This window comes from Neoarius graeffei, chromosome 10, assembly GCF_027579695.1.
Source record: "Neoarius graeffei isolate fNeoGra1 chromosome 10, fNeoGra1.pri, whole genome shotgun sequence".
NCBI classification, from domain to species: domain Eukaryota; kingdom Metazoa; phylum Chordata; class Actinopteri; order Siluriformes; family Ariidae; genus Neoarius; species Neoarius graeffei.
In genome coordinates this window covers 56,061,306-56,081,525 of record NC_083578.1, presented here as the reverse complement: position 1 = coordinate 56,081,525, position 20,220 = coordinate 56,061,306, and the positions used below count along the sequence as shown (strand labels likewise).

Sequence of the window (20,220 nt, the reverse complement as noted above, 5' to 3'; positions counted from 1 at the left end):
GGCTTTTTTCGTGGTCTGTCAGATATATTCCATTCAGCTAGCATGATATTGAACTCATCTTTGACTCGTTCAGTATCATGCTAGCTGAATGGAATATATCTGATATACCATGAAAAAAGCCAGCCAATATTATTTATATGTATACTGTTTTCTACACTTAGCTGTGTCCTTTGATGAATATTACATACTAAAACAATGAGTAACATGAACAACTTAATTTTGTTATTTGTCTCCTTATCTTTTCTGGCACACATCAATAGGAATGTTAAACAAATAGCAGTAACTAAATGTGTAACTAAAAGGGATTGAAAATTAATCAATCAATCTTAGTCTTGTGATGAAGTGTTAGTGAGAAAAATAATACTGACTTGACATCAAATTTAATCATAGTTACAATCGGCATACAGCTGTGTGTTCATCTCCACATCCATTACTCTTGTTTGAATTACTCATGAACTCGTCATTCCACAGATATGAAACACATTTCATAACAGAGTTGAACTGGAGCTTTGTAATGAAGCTAGTCACATCTGTACAGTGTTTGTACACACCGGTGTAATCATATCATGAAAACAGATCAAACTTCTGGAAAGTAATATCGCTGTGTTGCCAGATTGGGCGGTATCCAGCCCAACTGGGCGATTTTAAGTGCATTTTTGCGGGTTTTGAACATATTTTGGGCTGGAAAACATCAGCAGTATCTGGCAATGCAACTATCACATATCAAAATAAACAGTAGAGCTGACCCTTTCTGGTGATTCAAGTTATTTCTCTATGTGACAAAGCGTTTTCAAGTAATCTGACTTTGAAATGACAGCAAATAAAACAATGACTTTTTCCCAAACAATTACATATACATATATATATATATATATATATATATATATATATATTAGGTTTTTTTTTTTACAAATTTCTAAGTCATAGAGTATCACATCATCATGTTTCTTATATTGCCAGATTCCAGACAATCTCTCTCCAAGACACGTATGAAAGGATCTCTATTGCCAGCATTTATACATGTAAAAACAATTTCATAAGATGCTATCTTTTGTCCTTGATATAAAGGTTAATATATATATAAATGTGCAAGTATTATCATATCAAATGAGTGAAGATCTGGATAGCCTAAACTGCTCTGGAGAAATAAAACAGTATGTATGGCTATCCCATAACCAAGCCCTTATAGCCCTTATTGACCAAGATAAGAGCTTAAAAGTAAAAGCAGTGAAATTACCCTGAAAATAGCTGAGGGTTAATGAGGTTAATGGCTGTAGGCTCTTTGGCAGAAAAAAATAAACAAACAAAAAAACACATATCAAGACCTTGTTGATTTCCTTCTCAGATAATGTATTTCATTAACTGTGTGTGGTTGTTTTACTGTGACTGATTATGAAAAATGGCAATTTTTGTGTGATTTCCAAGCTAGCTTTATATTTTCCATGTAGAACATGTCTTTTCCTTATTCCATCATCATAAATAATCAAAGCCATGGTGAGTTCTACATGATTTGCAGAATATGGAACCCATACAGTAACGCACCAATGTATTACTGCAGAGAAAGATCAAGAAAATAACTCACAGACCTACGTACATCGATTGCTCTTTTGATTACAGGCCAGATCACCCAGTCCTCTTGCTGGCTTATAACCTTTTACATTTTAAATTTTACCTTTACATATCTAAAGCCTTTCATCACAATTTACAAAATTATCACAATATTCCATTAAGACCTTATGTTGAAAACATCCCTCCGTCGAATCCTTGTCCAAGAAGGTCACATATGAGACTCCTTCAAATTTCTTCAAAATAAGGGATTTTCAAAGACAGAAGTCCTTGTGCTGCCTTCCAAATGGGATACACCTACTCTGGTAGCATAAACAGTGCCCCAAAATGCTGCTTACCTAACAGCCTCCTTCTAAATGAAATACGATAGCAATCTTGTGTGTGCTAAATATGGTAGGATAATATATGGCTGATTTTATACTTTACGCACCAATACTATCACAAAAGGACAGAGCTAATGTTGAACTCAGCCTCAACAAAGTTCTTGAAAGAATACAATACTGGGCTGACAGCTGGAAAGTCACATTTGAATCATCAAAGTGCAAAGCAATGATAATATCAAGGAAGCGAGCACCATCTAGGTTGACTCTGCACCTAGGTGACTCTGTGTTAGCCATAAAGGATGATATCAGTATTCTGGGTGTGAATGTTGACAGTAAACTCACCTGGTCAAAGCATAACAACCATTGCCTCCAGAGCAGGAAAAAAACTACGTAGGAGCATTAAGAAAGGTTGCAAAACGTCTTGACACCAAGAGAAGAGCCACAGTGTACAATGCACAAGTCTGCAGTATCATGGAACATGCATGTCTAGGTTGGATAAATGCTGCCCCAACTATCCTGAAGCAACTTGATGCCATCCAAAAAAGGCATTAGAAATCATACCTGTAGAAGTTGACGAAGTCACAGCCAGAACCAAGTATTCCATTCCTATCCTAGCTCATAGGCGCAACGTTGCTGCAGATATTCAAAATGCACGCTGGACATTGCCCAGCAGACCTACACTCCATGCTTCCAAGTAAACCAAATAAACAACGTGTCACTCAAATATCAACATCCCTTCCAATCCATGGCCTTGCCATTCCAGATGCCAGGACTCGCACATTGGACAGAAGCTTTATCCACCAAGCAGTCCAAGTCTGGAACACTCTGCCAGAGAGTGTGGTTGGTAACATCTCCCTGGCAGGCCTGGCATCATTCAAAACTCAGGCCCACTGATTTCTCCTGGCTGTCTAAGCTGCTGTGAACCATCTGATTAGTCTTTTAGTTTCGGACACTACTTGGCTATTGTTCACTCTAGCGCTATATATACCAAAATTTATTTTTATATATATATATATATATATATATATATATATATATATATATATATATATATATATATATATTAGGGCTGTCATAACTGCTACTGGGTAAAAGCATGACTGCTTCCTACTGTGAATTTTTTTTCACAAGCTAACAGTGACCTTTCTGAAGGAAGTTTGCTAAAGTGGGCAACTTAGCCTAACATGCTCCACTGTGCTTCAGAGAGATATGAAGCCACACAGCAGGTTTAGCCTAAGGTGGTACTTCAGTATTGTCTCCTAGGTACATTAAAAAATAAAACAAACAAACCTATTAAGCCTTTGTAGGTTTAGCAGTAAATTCTGAGCTTAACATAAGTTTCAAACAGACAGTCTCATACCATCTACTCACATCTACTCTCTCACCAATGCCTCAGGAACTCCAGAGGACACACATTACACTATATTAAATCTGAGCTGACAGCTCTCCATGTGACCGAGAATGCACTAATTGTAATGTCAAGAGATTATACATGACTGTCAATTAATAGCTTATATGTTTTTTTTTAATTTCCATTGCAGACAACACAGAACACCACATCCCAACACAAACAAATAAAAAAAAAAAATCCATTAAATTGGGAGGAACTTAAGATATGAACATGATGGAATATTTATGTCTTAAGATATGATGATGGAAATCAGTATAGGTAGTGTAGTGGTTAGCACTGTCACCTCACAGCAAGAAGGTTCTGGGTTCGAGCCCAGTGGCTAAAGGGCTCGAGCCATATTTTTTTTTACCATATTAACATGCCATTGTTGTGTATTATGCCTGATGTCAGGACTCTTGTCTCTGTGAGCCTACCACACAGACTTAATACTTGCGTTATTTTTAGACATTGACACCTGTTGCCTACACTTATTCAGGTGACATTGGGCATACCTAACAACCTGTGTTTTCTCTCCCTCTCTCCCCCCCAAAATCTGTCCCTCTGAGTTACATGTCGGTCCTGGGATCGAGATGCTGAGCTCTTCTGCTCCTCGGAACTGCTTGATCCATCCTGGTGCCCTGTGTCTGGTTGGAGTCTCATCACATCGCTCCTGTGGAGGACGGCCCCATGAGGACAGTTGAGGGTCACACCTGGAGGACGCTCTGGACTCTTACAGGAATGCTTTTATGGCTGAGGACTACAGTTGACTTGCTAACTTTAGGACTGCAGTTGTCATGAACAGTTTTGCACTCAAGTTTCCATCAATGAACAGTTTACAACATCAACGAAACTGTCTTCATGTTAAAACTGTTAATATTATAGTCATGCTGTCTGTTGTTGCCCAAATGAGGATGGGTTCCCTTTTGAGTCTGGTTCCTCTCGAGGTTTCTTCCTCATGTCGTCTGAGGGAGTTTTTCCTTGCCACCGTTGCCACAGGCTTGCTCATTGGGGATAGATTAGGGATAAAATTAGCTCATGTTTTAAGTTGTTCAAATTCTGTAAAGCTGCATTGCGACAATGTTTATTGTTAAAAGCGCTATACAAATAAACTTGACTTGACTTGACTAACGGGGGCCTTTCTGTATGGATTTTACATCTTCTCCCCATGTCTGCATGGGTTTCCTCTGGATGCTCTGGTTTCCCCCACAGTCCAAAGAAATGCAGGTTAGGCTAATTGGTGGCTCTAAATTGACCATAGGTGTGAATGTGAATGGTTGTTTGTTTCTATAAGTGTGTCAGTCCTGCGATGATCTGGTGACTTGCCCAGGGTGTACCCCGCCTCTCACCCATAGTCAGCTGGGATAGGCTCCAGCTTGCCCACGGCCCTGTACAGGATAAGTGGTTATGGATAATGGATGGATGGATGGATGGAAACCAGTATTTCTGTGAGCATCAGCAAGTTGAACTGAATAATTCTTAAAGGATTTTGAAGTTAATTAGAGAGACTTGTACCACCATTAAGGAAGAACAAAAGCTAAATATTACAGCATTGTATGTGAATGCAAAACTACACCATTGATTACAGTCCAGAAAGTCCAAATACACTCAGTGGAGAGGGCCATGATAGCACAAATGAAAGGAGGAAAAAACACAGTAAGACGGAATAAAATGACTGTATTAGCATAAATGTAAATTAGAAGACAGCATAAAAGCCTAAAGAAATGAAGAGCTCTTTAAAAATTGAACAAAAACCTTTTGAATGTGTGTATTAACACCCTCTGTGCACAGCACAGATTACTTCTCACTAGGCTGCAGTCAACTCTTATTGTGTGGTTTTGAAGCTTAAATCTGGTCGACTTGAAAGTCACCATCTTGACTGAATTTGTGCAGGAGGTCAAATGGAGACAGATAATGCACAGTAGATACTGCTGTTTGGAAAGTGTGTTCGCCTTTTGCCCATCCATATCGGTCATGGACACTTTTCCTTCATGCTGGGAGCGTACACACAGAGATTTTACCTGAAGTGCAACTTAAGATGTCATATTATATGCAAGCTCAAGCTGACAAGTATAGTATTATTAATACATATGTTAAAATTGCAGTCATATACTTTGTGCAAATATACTGAGTTTACTGTTGTAACAAAACGATTTCAGAACTTTGAGCCATTAACTGACTGAGCTCCCATTTGACAGCTTGCTGACATTGGCTAATCCATCATGTTATTCAAAGTAATGTAAATATGAATGTAAACTAATGCTAATGTACCAACTGAAAATACAATGGAAAACAGCAGTCAACATTTGCACACAATGCAGCACAATTTTTGAGTAAAAAATTAGCTGGTTTCCATTGATTTTTTTTTGCTTTTTTGCTCTGTTGTTTTTTGCTCTGTTACCCATCGGAATGGAGAAGTGATCTTTTATGCTCTGCATGTTCTATCAGTGAAGCTCGTTTAAAAAGGAATGACTGACTAGCTTTGCCAACCTACTTCGTATGTTAGCTAAGGTCATACAGTCGACAGAATATTGCTATGAAATTTAGCTCATATTAGCTGCCTTGCTTTATGCCATTACTTTGCTCATGTTGGTTTGCTGATTATAATATCAACACAACAAGCTAGCTTAGACATCAAAATGAGCAACATACTGGAAAAACTGCAAAGAACTCCCTGCTGAGGGTCTGCTAGAACACAACAGCACAATAAGACATACTACTGAAATACGAACGACTCATTGCTAGTGAAATATTAAGAGCTTCAGATGTGTGATGGAAAGCGTGTGCATGTTCATGAGGCTCGACTGGCAGCCAGCCACTAGAGGGTCTCAGAGACATTTTGGTTTCACTTTTTCACATTTGTTCCCATGTCCACACATAGAGTCACTGACACAAGCACACCAGAAAACTCCTCGATTCCAGCCAATTTTTTCTGATAATTTTCAGTTTCTTATGTACACCTCGTATGTTTTTTATACCACACTAATTTGTTATGCATTATGTTTTCTTAGTATTATTATTTTTTAATTATGTCATACTTTTTAATCTGTTTATAGTTACATGCAATGATGTGGAACATCCTCTAAACAAGTTATCTTTCCTTATCACTTAAATTACAGCAGATATAAACAGTAGTTCCCTTACTATATCTTGAAGTTCATAAAACAGAAAAATGCAACTTATTTCTGAGAAACTGTAAAGCTCAGCATTCTCTGTGCTTAGACTTTGTCTTGGCAGAAAACTACATTACAGGCATTTTGCAGACACTTTTATCCAGAGTGACGTACAACAAGTTCAACAATTTTTTTTTTTACCTAACCTGCATGTCTTTGAAGTGGGAGGAAACCCATGGAGACACTGGGAAAACATGCAAACTGCAGAAAGAAAAGCCCCTGTCGGCCATGAGGTTCAAACCTGGAACCTTCTTGCAAAATTACATTATAGGCATTTAGCAGACATTCTTATCCAGAGTGATGTACGACAGGACCCTGAAACACCACAGCAGTAGGCAGCCATTGGGAGTTATGTGCCTTGCTCAAAGGCATTTCAGCCATTCCTGCTGGTCCAGGGAATTGAACTGGCAACCTTTTGGTCCCAAAGCTGCTTTTCTAACCATTAGGCCATGACTTCCAAAATTTAAATGAGCAGCTTTTTCTCTGGATTTTATAAAGCATTAACACTTGAAACACATTCAAAAATGTAAAATTAAACAAAGTCTCCCCACAGGAAGCTTCGCCATACCTGTTAAATAACATGCTTGTTAAAACCTGTTTAGTATTAGACTATGTTTATGTGGTGTGATGCCCCTGAAGTCCTTGTGAATGAATTGTTACGATGTAAATAATTGCTAAACTACTAGAATGAGATCTAAACTGCAGCCTTCACTTCTGTCAGAGCCATACTACTATAATAAATTCAACAGCACTTTCAGTACAAGTCTTTCAACATCAATCTCCAATCAGAAACTAACAGTGCTGTGGTATAATGAAAATTAGACTAAATAAATCTTCTTCCACATTGCTAAAATTAAATAAATAAATAAAAAATATAGACTTTTTTTTTAACAACAATTTAAGGCCTATATTTTTTTTGCCAAATGTTATGCACTTTCTATCCTTAATAAGTGATAAATAAGTGATAAATTCGAAGCAACATCATTTCTTACAGAATTTTCTATTCAATAACAAATGGTGTTGAGCTAAAACTGATGCAAAATAGATTTGAAATTGGATGTATAGTTTGAAATGTTCAAAGCAGGCAGCAACCCCCTGGCCTTCCTAAAAGCTGCTCACTGCTGATAAGGCACCATATATTCTGTAACTGCATGTATGCTGCTGGAAATAAGTATTTTCTTTATGCTTAAATATTTCAGTTGGCAGATTCTGTAGGCATCAGTGTGGGTGCTTGTGTCTTATCATACCTCTGAGAAAAGATGTCTCTGTAAGGGCTGCCGTGCTGCATGGCAATCCCGTAGCCTCTATCTGGTGCATTGTTGCTCACAGTGTAGAAGGAGCAGTCCTCATCATTAATGGCCACATACTCCAGCACAGCTGCATCCCACACAAATGCAAAGCGACCATACTTTACCTGAGAGAGAGAGAGAGAGAGAGAGAGAGAGAGATGGGGAAAACACAATTGAAAAACTTTCAAAAAAAATCATAAATAATTTTCAAAGACAAGCTGTCTGCTAAATATGCATGAAGGTAGACAAATTATAAAACCAAATAGGAAAGTGAAAGACTCATTTCTAATAATGCAAACAGGCAGAGGCGATTCTAGAGTCTGTTGTGGCCCCAAGCAAACATTTCCACGGGGCCCTTCTGACCAGTGTTCATCACCAATAAATAATCTGAGACCAACGAAAAATGTATGAAACCAAAGTTTTTAAAATTCCAAATGTGAAAATACAATGGTAAAGAACAATAAAAACAATAAAAACCAAAATAAATAAGCCCCCGGGCCCTGACTCTTGGGGGGCCCCCTGGCCCAGGGGGCCCCAAGCAGTTGCCTGCCTTGCCTGTTCACAAGCTGCGCGTCTGCAAACAGGTGCTGAGTGTATTGATGATAATACTGCAGAGAGAAAATTGTGCAACTGAAAAGGAAAACATCTGCTTTCAATATGAACACAATGTGGCACTCTTTCTCCTTTAACTGGTTGCCAGTGGTTTATAATAAGGTTTTGAATACTTAATGGAAAAACAAAACTTAACTGGAGTAATTTGGTCAGCTAAGGAAAATGATATGCTTTCCTCGGATGGAGAAGAGGCAAAAAAAAAAAAAAAAGACAATCATATCAATAATTACCCTGATTTTCCTTATTTGTGCTATATGGTACAGAGCTGCATAATAACCAGAGAGCTGAAAGGGTTAAACCATTAAAGCACAAAAAGAAAAGAACATGAAAGTCCCTTTTCTCAAAGCCAAACCGCAACTTCAGTCTGGTTTCATCAGCGCCCTTGCCTAGCATGCATCCTGCACTGATTGCATGGAATGACAGGCATTATTTTGCAGCATGTAAGGTATTGCCTTAAGCCATTCATGTAAAAAAGTCCTCTCTCCTCAAAGAGAACATTTCAAGGTTAGGCTTTATGCAAAAATCAATGGACCCTGACACTATGACTTCTTTTACAATATATCTGGACCTTAGTTGAAGTTACTTTGAATGCTTCACGATCTGGGATTTTCAGATGATCTGATATCAATGTAAGATTAATGATCATTGTGTCACTTCACTTCACCTCACCTCACAAAAGCCCTCATTTCATTTCCTAGGCATGTATCTGTCATTTAAACATTTTCATGGTCCAGTCATAAAATTTGCACATGTCTGCAATCAAGCTGCTTTAGGAAATCAGAGAGAGAGAGAGAGAGAGAGAGAGAGAGAGAGAGAGAGAAATTTTCAGAGAAATTGCCAAGTACAAACATGCATAAATGGTCAATGCATAAATGTGCAAGCATAAAAATCTTACTTACTGCACACCGTCTGACTAGCTCAAGCATGTAGCTACAAGTCATTATGTACTACTTTGTCAATTTGTTGATATGAAAATGCGATTTAAAAGCTTCTTCAAGCCGAGTCCCCGGTGGATTTATATTCATTCAAGTTTTCTCATGACAGACGGAGCTGCAACACCTCTGCAACCACAGCAGTCACAACATCAGCAGTTTAGAAATTCAAATTAGGTCTACATCCACATTTGCCATCTTATCTTTTTTCGTCTTCACTGTAACTTCCATGTATAAGTGCTTTAGCTCTCCAGAGCTAACACTAGATTAGTGCTTCTCATCTTGGGGTCCACTAACCACAGTGGGATAATTACAGTAGGGTCATGGAATTGTTTCTAAAGGAAAAAAAAATGTGTTTGTGTGTATGTGTGTGTGTCTAAGTGGGATTTTTGTGAAATATTTCAAAATACAATTGAAATATATTTTTAGACCCAGGAAATTTCAGAAAAGCTGCAGACTTACCTTATTTATTTATTTATTTTAATTGGCCCACATAGTTAGTCATGTGCAGTCACAACCTGTGCACTAACCTCACTCATTCTGGAGTGCTCTCGATCTTTGTTCACCATGTTATTATTAACTCCAGCGCTATTTGCATTGCTTCCAACACTGATGAGTTAAATAAACATATGATAATTTCGAGTGATGGTCAAATTAAGTGTAATGTTAGCAATAAAATGGGTGAACACTGTATTGTTCACCACAGGCTGCAGAAATTTCAATTTCAAGTTTAACATTGGTAGGTAAAAAGAAATGTACATCAGTGTGTAGTGTGAAATTTTTACAAAATATCACTGTTAATTTAAAACAGTGAGAACTGAAATGATATTAATCTGACACTCTGCGAGGATCAGGTAGAATATGCCAGGGGTCCACGGCGAAACAAAGGCTGAGAGAGCCTCTGCGCTATACTATGAGTGAGATCATATGAGATGAACAACTACAGTGTCTTGAAAAAATATTCATCCCTCTTGGTGTTTGTCCTGTTTTGTCGCATTGCAAGCTGGAATTAAAATGGATTTTTGGAGGGTTAGAACCATTTGATTTACACAACATGCCTACAACTTTAAAGGTGAAAATTGTTTTATTGTAACAATAATGAAGATGAAAAAACAAAAATTTGGAGTGTACATAGGTACTGTATTCACCCCCTTTGGTATGAAACCCCTAAATAAGAGCTGGTCCAACCAATTCACTTCATAAGTCACATAATTAGTTGATTAAGATCCACCTGTGTGCAATCAAAGTGTCACATGATCTGTCACATGATGTCTGTATAAATCAACCTGTTCTGGAAGGACCCTGACTCTGCTACACTACTAAGCAAGCAACATGAGAACCAAGGAGCCTCCAAACAGGTCAGAGACAAAGTTGTGAAGAAGTATAGATCAGGGTTGGGTTATAAAAAAATATCCCAAACTTTGAATATCCAAGGGAGCACTATTAAATACATTATAGCAAAATGGAAAGAATATGGCCTCACTACAAACCTGACAAGAGAAGGCCACCCACCAAAACTCACAGACTGGGCAAGGAGGGCATTAATCAGAGATGCAACAAAGACACCAAAGATAACACTGAAGGAGCTGCAAAGATCCACAGCGGAGGTGGGAGTATCTGTCCATAGGACCACTTTAAGCCATACACTCCAAAGAGCAGGGCTTTATGGAAGCGTGGCCAGCAAAAAAAGCCATTGCTTAAGAAAACACGTTTGGAATTTGCCCAACAGCATGTGGCAGACTCTCCAAACACATGGAAGAACATTCTCTGGTCAAATGAGACTAAAATTGATATTATTGGCCATCATGAGAAATCCCATGTGTGGCGCAAACCCAATACCCTGAGAACACCATTCCTACAGTGAAGCATGGTGGTGGCAGCATCATGCTGTGGGGATATTTTTCATCTACAGAGACAGGGAAGATGGTCAGGACTGAAGGAAAGATGGATGGCACTAAATACAGGGCAATAATGGAGGAAAACCTGTTTGAGTCGGCCAGAGGTTTGAGACTGGGACGAAGGTTCACGTTCCACCAGGACAATGACCCTAAACATACTGCTAAAGCTACACTAGAGTAGTTTAAAGGAAAACATTTAAATATCTTGGAATGGCCTAATCAAAGCCCAGACCTCCATCCAATTGAGAATCTGTGGCATAACTTGAAGATTGCTGTACACCAACGCAACCCATCTAACTTGAAGGAGTTGGAGCAGTTTTGCCTTGAGACATGGGCAAATGTCCCAGTGGCTAGATGTGCTAAGCTAACAGAAACATACTCCAAGAGACTTGCAGCTGTAATTGTAGCAAGAGGTGGCTCAACAAAGTATTGACTTTGGGGGTGAATACCTATGCACACTCCAGATTTCTGTTTTTTCATCTCAATTATTGTTTGTGTTGCAATAAAACAATTTTCACCTTTAAAGTTGTAGGCTTGTTGTGCAAATCAAATACAACCCCGATTCCAAAAAAGTTGGGACAAAGTACAAATTGTAAATAAAAACAGAATGCAATGATGTGGAAGTTTCAAAATTCCATATTTTATTCAGAATAGAACATAGATGACATATCAAATGTTTAAACTGAGAAAATGTATCGTTTAAAGAGAAAAATTAGGTGATTTTAAATTTCATGACAACAACACATCTCAAAAAAGTTGGGACAAGGCCATGTTTACCACTGTGAGACATCCCTTTTCTCTTTACAACAGTCTGTAAACGTCTGGGGACTGAGGAGACAATTTGCTCAAGTTTAGGGATAGGAATGTTAACCCATTCTTGTCTAATGCAGGATTCTAGTTGCTCAACTGTCTTAGGTCTTTTTTGTCATATATTCCGTTTTATGATGCGCCAAATGTTTTCTATGGGTGAAAGATCTGGACTGCAGGCTGGCCAGTTCAGTACCCGGACCCTTCGTCTACACAGCCATGATGCTGTAATTGATGCAGTATGTGGTTTGGCATTGTCATGTTGGAAAATGCAAGGTCTTCCCTGAAAGAGACGTCGTCTGGATGGGAGCATATGTTGCTCTAGAAACTGGATATACCTTTCAGCATTGATGGTGTCTTTCCAGATGTGTAAGCTGCCCATGCCACACGCACTAATGCAACCCCATAACATCAGAGATGCAGGCTTCTGAACCGAGCGCTGATAACAACTTGGGTCGTCCTTCTCCTCTTTAGCCCAAATGACACGGCGTCCCTGATTTCCATAAAGAACTTCTTCAAATTTTGATTTGTCTGACCACGGAACAGTTTTCCACTTTGCCACAGTCCATTTTAAATGAGCCTTGGCCCAGAGAAGACGTCTGTGCTTCTGGATAATGTTTAGATATGGCTTCTTCTTTGAACTATGGAGTTTTAGCTGGCAACGGTGGATGGCACGGTGAATTGTGTTCACAGATAATGTTCTCTGGAAATATTCCTGAGCCCATTTTGTGATTTCCAATACAGAAGCATGCCTGTATGTGATGCAGTGCCGTCTAAGGGCCCGAAGATCACGGGCACCCAGTATGGCTTTCGGGCCTTGACCTTTACGCACAGAGAGTCTTCCAGATTCTCTGAATCTTTTGATGATATTATGCACTATAGATGATGATATGTTCAAACTCTTTGCAATTTTACACTGTCGAACTCCTTTCTGATATTGCTCCACTATTTGTCGGTGCAGAATTAGGGGGATTGGTGATCCTCTTCCCATCTTTACTTCTGAGAGCCGCTGCCACTCCAAGATGCTCTTTTAATACCCAGTCATGTTAATGACCTATTGACAATTGGCCTAATGAGTTGCAATTTGGTCCTCCAGCTGTTCCTTTTTTTGTACCTTTAACTTTTCCAGCCTCTTATTGCCCCTGTCCCAACTTTTTTGAGAGGTGTTGCTGTCATGAAATTTCAAATGAGCCAATATTTGGCATGAAATTTCAAAATGTCTCACTTTCGACATTTGATATGTTGTCTATGTTCTATTGTGAATACAATATCAATTTTTGAGATTTGTAAATTATTGCATCCCTTTTTATTTACAATTTGTACTTTGTCCCAACTTTTTGGGAATCGGGGTTGTAGTGTTTCCCCCAAAATCCATTTTAATTCCAGCTTGTAATGCGACAAAACAGGACAAACACAAAAGGGAATGAATACTTTTGCAAGACACTGTATCTATGTATTATTTACCTGTGCTTAGTTCTGACTAGCAGGTGAGCTATGCATTTTATTTTCAGCCTAATTTTGCATGCTCTAGAAACGTATAAATTGTAGAGATGCTTCCTTCCCTGCTCTGTAAGTGACTATGTAAGAACACTAAATTGAAGACCAGAGGCTGAATGGAGTGCATCCAGGCATACCAGAGACCGTTTCCATTGATTTCATTTCACTTGACCTCAGGAGGCCATGGTACAAAATATGCAGGTAGCACGAAAGCCATGGCTGCATCAGAGTGAGTCTGGGCCAAAGAAAGAAAAAAATAACCAGAGGACCATGACACAGAGAAAAAACCTTGAGGTCAGGTAAAAAGAAAAAGAATGAGAGAGAGGGAGACTTTACTAGTTCTTGAATCAGAGCACATTAAGAAGAGCATGATGAAGCAGGTCTCGGATTGAACGTGGTGGAGCCTGAAGTCATGGCAATCAGGGAGGTTTGATTCTAATTGTGCCAAGGTAATTTGGAACAATTTTCCCATGAACAAATGATGCTGTGCACATCCTAATCTCATCAGTATTTTCCAGGGGAACACACACTGAGCACTCTTGTGAGATTCATCATCACAGTAAAACTGTTTAACACATGCACAAGCATGCAAACACATACACAATACAGGCACGACTTTAAATATAACATTAGTTTTACCTGTGGCTTTATTCAACCAAAGATATTTATAACCTAGAGATCACTGTAAGTCTCGCAGTATTACTCAGCTAGTTACCGTCCTGAACACATAATGATGTGAAATCATATATTTCAAATCTAGCAACCTTCCAAGTGTCACCATGATGGTCATTCATTCATTCATTCATTCATTCATTTATTTACACTGAAACATTAGTGAACTGGCTATGCAAAAAGCAGACACCATATTTAAAGTAGAAATATTTAAAAGCAAAAGATTAAAATCAAATGTCAGTGGGCCATATTAAGAGTTGAGTAATGCACGTGTGGTGAGGCATTAATAACAAATTAGTGCATTTCGTTATTCAGGTCTCAGCTGTAACGACACACTTATGCACTACTTGGACACACACAGGAATTGCACACCGGGTGGAGTTTAGCAAAAACAAAAGTATTTCATTTATGGAAAATTCTGATCACAAATTAAGCCCATTCTTCTTCTGCTGCACTGAAGAGCATTATTAAATCCAGTGTCACTGTCTGACAGTTTGAATTAATTGCAAAATATTTTACACAAAAACATGTTTTGGATAATGCAAATTAACTTAATAAATTTGTGAAATGACCTTCAAGGGCAATATTAAATACACAGATATAACTTTATGAATGAATTAACCATAGGCATTGTCCCCGTAGAGGCCACTGTTTAAAGATTTTGTTTGCACAGAAGAGATGAGAGGAGAAATATCATGAGCAGAAATTTATGTTAATCAAATAATTCGGAATGGGTAATTTTAATAATCAGAATAGAATAGGTCAAACACCGAATTCAATTTTTTTCCTTTATTTTTATTTATTAAAAGACGCATCATGTCTTAAAGTATTTATGGTCTTAAAGTATTCTACAGTTGTGAAATAGGGCTATTTACTGTATTTTTATTATTTACTATTTGCTGTTTTTGGTCTCAAAAGCATTAAGAAGATCAGAAATTGCACTAATTAACTGTTGATGAGGCAGACCTGTTAATTGAAAAGCATTCTAGGTGACTACCTCATGAAGATGGTTAAGATAATGCAGATAGTATGCAAAGCGTCATCAAGGTAAACACTGGCTACTTTGAAGAATTTAAAACATGAAACGTATATAAAACACTTTTTTTAGTTTACTACATAACTCCATGTGTTCCATGTGTTGTGTCATAGTTTTGATGTCTTCAGTTTTGTTCTACAATGTAGAAAATAGTCAAACTACAGAAAAACCTATGAATGAGTAGGGGTGTCCAAACTTTTGACTGGTACTCTAAATGCAAGGGAACTCTGAAACTTTTCAACTTAGGTTGCTCATGATTAGTGAATTTAATCAAATATTAAAGTAAAAGTAAGAAGTACTCTTAAATGAGAACAAAGTCTGTATTTCACTTTTGGCTTGAAAATCTAAGAAATCCATCTAGCATATCACTCCAGTGACTCGGCAGATCTGACAGCTTCAGCCATAAGTTTCGAGGGAAGAATTACAGTAGTGATTTCCCATTGCCTTCTACTGGATTATTATAGAGGTTTTTTCCTCTCGACCATTCACACACATTCACACTTATGGACAATTTAGAGTAGCCAGTTAATCTAACTGCATATCTTTTGGACTGTGGGGGAAACTGGAGCACCTGGAGGAAACCCACACAGACATGAGGAGAACATGCAAACTCCACACAAAAAGGCCCCCATCTGCTGGGAGATTTGAACCCAGAACCTTCTTGCTATGAAGCGACAGTGCTAGCCACTACATCACCATGCTACCCAGTTATGTAAGAAATAGTGACCAAAAAATAACTAAAGTAAGCTATAGGGTGCCACAGTAGTGTAGTGGTTAGCACTGTTGCCTCACAGCAAAAAGGTTCTGGGTTCGAGCCCAGTGGCCGACGGGGGCCTTTCTGTGTGGAGTTTGCATGTTTGCCCCATGTCTGCGTGGGTTTCCTCCGGGTGCTCCGGTTTCCCCCACAGTCCAAAGACATGTGGTTAAGTTAACATGAGGCGGCTTTGGACTGAGGTTGGGCTGAAGTGTCCTTGAGCAAAGCATCCAACCCACAACTGCTCCCCGGGTGCTGGAGCATAGCTGCCCACTGCTCTGGGTACGTGTGTGTGCTCATTGCTCACTTGTGTGTACATGTGTGTGTTCACTGCTTCAGATGGGTTAAATGCAGAGGTTAAATTTCATTGTGTGCTTAAGTCTGTGCTTGAGTGTACATGTGACAAAGGCTTCTTGGCTAAAGATAGCCATATCTCTAACTTCCCATGTTCTATGACAGAGTTGATCCTTTGTTAACATTTCCATGGGTTTAATTCCCATTTATGGTCCTGCATTTAAGTGGTCATCATCATATTAAGGAGGTAATTACTAGCACAGCTTTTTTACTCACTTTTTGTGTCCTTTCCCCTCCATTTTTGTAAAAGATAGTGTACTTATGCGTAGATATGAAAAAAGCCAGTCCTGTATGAAATATAACAATTTGTCAAGAAAGACATTCACTGGATAGTTCTTGTAACATCTGTTTAGATGAGTTTAGATTTATTAGAAATTTTAAGCTATCTGATGAAAAAGAAATATCCTAATTATTTACTTTTGGTTTGCAAAATACATTTTTGGATGATATAATAACCACACAAATTCTGGTGAATAAAAAAGTAGAGCTTTAACGAAAGTAAATTATTGTAATAAATAAAAGTCAAAAGTTCTAACTAAAGGAAAGTGTATAGCTTCATGCCACATGTGCAAGATCTTCTATCTTTAAGAGGTTTAGTACAACAACAAAATAATTCCACTTCACTATTCATAATTTCTGAGGATAGGTATAATAATAACCTATGCATGCCTTTGTTTTAATCGAGTGACATTTGTGTTTACACCATCCTTCATCAGGTGTACTCCTAAAAGGTCATCAGCAAATATAAATTAGCTTCAGTGTCACCATATTACTTAAACACAAGAGCAAATTAATTAATAAAGAAGGAAATGTCTCTGAAGAGAACATCCAGCCACCCTGTGAGGTAGCCAGCTCTTGTTTCACACATGCTGCGTCTTCTTTTGATAAGTCTCAAGCCTTAAAGGTCTGATGTTATCAGCCCAGCTTAAAGTCCATCTCATCTTATTTTCACTAATCTAAGCTAATTTTCAAGAGCAGAATTACTTTTGGGGTGTAGATGTGTACTACATGAATGGTATGACATGGAACCAATCAGACACTGTTAGTAGTATTCTAAAAAAGTCTATCTAAACCTTATTTCTATAAAAATTAGCTATATAAAACATACAAAAATAGGTCTTATACCCACTAATACTCTATTTGTTCATAATGAGGTATACAGAATTAAACACCAAAATATTGCATAATTATGTTGATAAATTAAAATGTAAGTATTACCCTTTGTCTTCCACTGAATGTGATCTTCTCAAAATTCAGTATTGTTAATTATTATACATACAGGTCACTTTTTCCATGGAATAAAAACATGTATTCTATTCCTTCTAGTGGGTTTATTGATGGCATGCAATATTGTTATCGTATCGTTTATCCTCCATGTATTACACCACTCTCCCTAATGGAGAATGAGCATGCAATATCATTATAATATTGCATGTTGTCAAGACAACACAATGTCACATATCGGAGCTCATGCGAATATCTAATGACAAGTTTTTTCTGCTGTGCATGCGCAGAACCATTTCTTTGCCAGGAAAGAGAGAAGACGAGGCTAATCCAGTGCTAGGTTTAAGCACTAAAAAAATAAACTGAAAACTGAAACTGAAGATGCGCTGAACACCCGGAAGGCTACCAAAACTTCATTAAATATTATCACGCATATTTACAAGAGAAAAACATACCAACAGACATCGAAAAACTGGAAAAGAGACATGTCAGAGATGTAAAACTTCCGTGCTAGCAAGTGACTGTGACAGTTTGTACACAAACATGGCCACGAGGTTTGCTTCATTAAAAGCAGAAAATTTAAAGTGAAAGATGCGCTGAACACTCAAAAGGCTACCAAAACTTCACTGGATATTCTTCACGCATATTTACAAGAGAAAAACATACATCGAAAACATCGAAAAACTGGAAAAGAGAGCAATAGCGGAAATATTGTCAAAGTTATACTTGGAGATGAGGAAAAGTGACGGAGACTTTTACAAGAGGACTTCACTTAGCAAAGCCCTTTTGTTTTGAACAACTGCAAAGTAACAATCAACTACGACCAAAAATAACTTTGAACTTCAAATGTCAACCTGGATATAGCTTGTATATAAGTTGGGTTGTTGTTCAGGCTTTTTGGACTTGTACCATTTTTATTGTTAGAACTTTGACTTTGTACATTGGATTGACAGAACATTGAATTACATTTGATCAGAATCAGCATTCAGTATTGGTAAGTTACCCCCGTTCTTAACTTTTTGTAAAATCTATAATTGTTCCCTCAAATGTGTAGTATAATAATAATAATAATAATAATAATAATAATAATAATAATGGCTATTTTTTCATGGTATATCATATATATATTTCATTCAGCAAGCATGATATTGAACTCGTCTTTGACTCGTTCAGTATCATGCTAGCTGAATGGAATATATCTGATATACCACTCAAAGCCAGCCAATATTATTTAAATATATTGTAAAAATATGCAGAGGTGCCACAGTGTTAAAAAGAAAAACCTTGCAGGTAAAGACAGAGAGAAAAAAAAAGAATTTTAGCTCATAAATGATAACATTTTTATTTTTCAGATGCACGCCAAACAACAGTAATAAAACAATGAGGAGCAAGTCTGGTGAGACTGCTAACTAATAATACACAGCTCCTCTGACCAAAGAGACCACAGTCCAACCCACTTGGTTTCTATGTGCTCATAAGACTGATACCCCTGTCCAAAAATTGTAAATGCTCCAGCTAAACTGTAGATGTCGTCACCTTGGAATATGTACAGTACCAGTGAAAAGTTTGCACACCCCTACTCATTCATAGGTTTTTCTGTATTGTGACTATTTTCTACATTGTAGCACAATACTGAAGACGTCAAAACTATGAAACAACATACGGAACATATATGGAATTACATGGTAAACAAAAAAAGTGTTAAAAAAACAAAAAAAAAAGTTTCATATTTTAGATTCTTCAAAGTAGCCACCATTTCCCTGCATGATGCTTTGCACACCATTGGCATCATCTTAACCAACTTCATGAGGTAGTCACCTGGAATGCTTTTCAATTAACAGGTGCCTCATCAAAAATTCATCTCATCTCATTATCTCTAGCCGCTTTATCCTGTTCTACAGGGTCGCAGGCAAGCTGGAGCCTATCCCAGCTGACTACGGGTGAAAGGCGGGGTACACCCTGGACAAGTCGCCAGGTCATCACAGGGCTGACACATAGACACAGACAACCATCCACACTCACATTCACACCTACGGTCAATTTAGAGTCACCAGTTAACTTAACCTGCATGTCTTTGGACTGTGGGGGAAACCGGAGCACCCGGAGGAAACCCACGCAGACACGGGGAGAACATGCAAACTCCGCACAGAAAGGCCCTCGCCGGCCACGGGGCTCAAACCCGGACCTTCTTGCTGTGAGGCGACAGCGCTAACCACTACACCACCGTGCCGCCCCCTCATCAAAAGTTAATTAGTGCAATTTCTTGTCTTCTTAATGCATTTGAGATCAAACAGTAAATAATAAAAATACAGTAAATAGCCCTATTCCACAACTGTAATAATCCATATTACAGGTATGTCAAGAACCGCTTGACTAAGTAAAGAGAAATTACATCCATCATTACTTTAAGACATGAAGTGTCTTAATGAATAAAAATAAAGAAAAAACATTGAATTAGAAGGTGCGTCCAAACTTTTGACTGGTACTGTATATTATAAAGGAATATCTTAAAGACATTCCAAGTAGTGTCACCGCTACAAGGTCCTTAGTGTAATATTTATGAGAAAACTGCTTTGATCCAATTGATGAATAAACTGGAATGCTTTATAATTGTTCTGGGATTAATGGAGTGAAACATCAATGAAGGGTGGCTCCCAGCTGATGACCCTGCAGCTGTCCCTAAGGGACTGTCGAAG

General features: G+C 38.1%; 1 protein-coding gene across 1 annotated transcript in view; it reads right to left on the bottom strand.

Annotated features, from left to right (window-relative positions):
- grid2 (glutamate receptor, ionotropic, delta 2) overlaps positions 1 to 20,220 on the bottom strand; it is a 1,182,816-nt gene that overhangs the window by 39,554 nt on the left and 1,123,042 nt on the right. Inside the window, exon 14 of the mRNA XM_060930811.1 lies at positions 7,697 to 7,863. Coding sequence (XP_060786794.1) covers positions 7,697 to 7,863 — 167 coding nt within the window. The remainder of the gene's footprint in view (positions 1 to 7,696; positions 7,864 to 20,220) is intronic.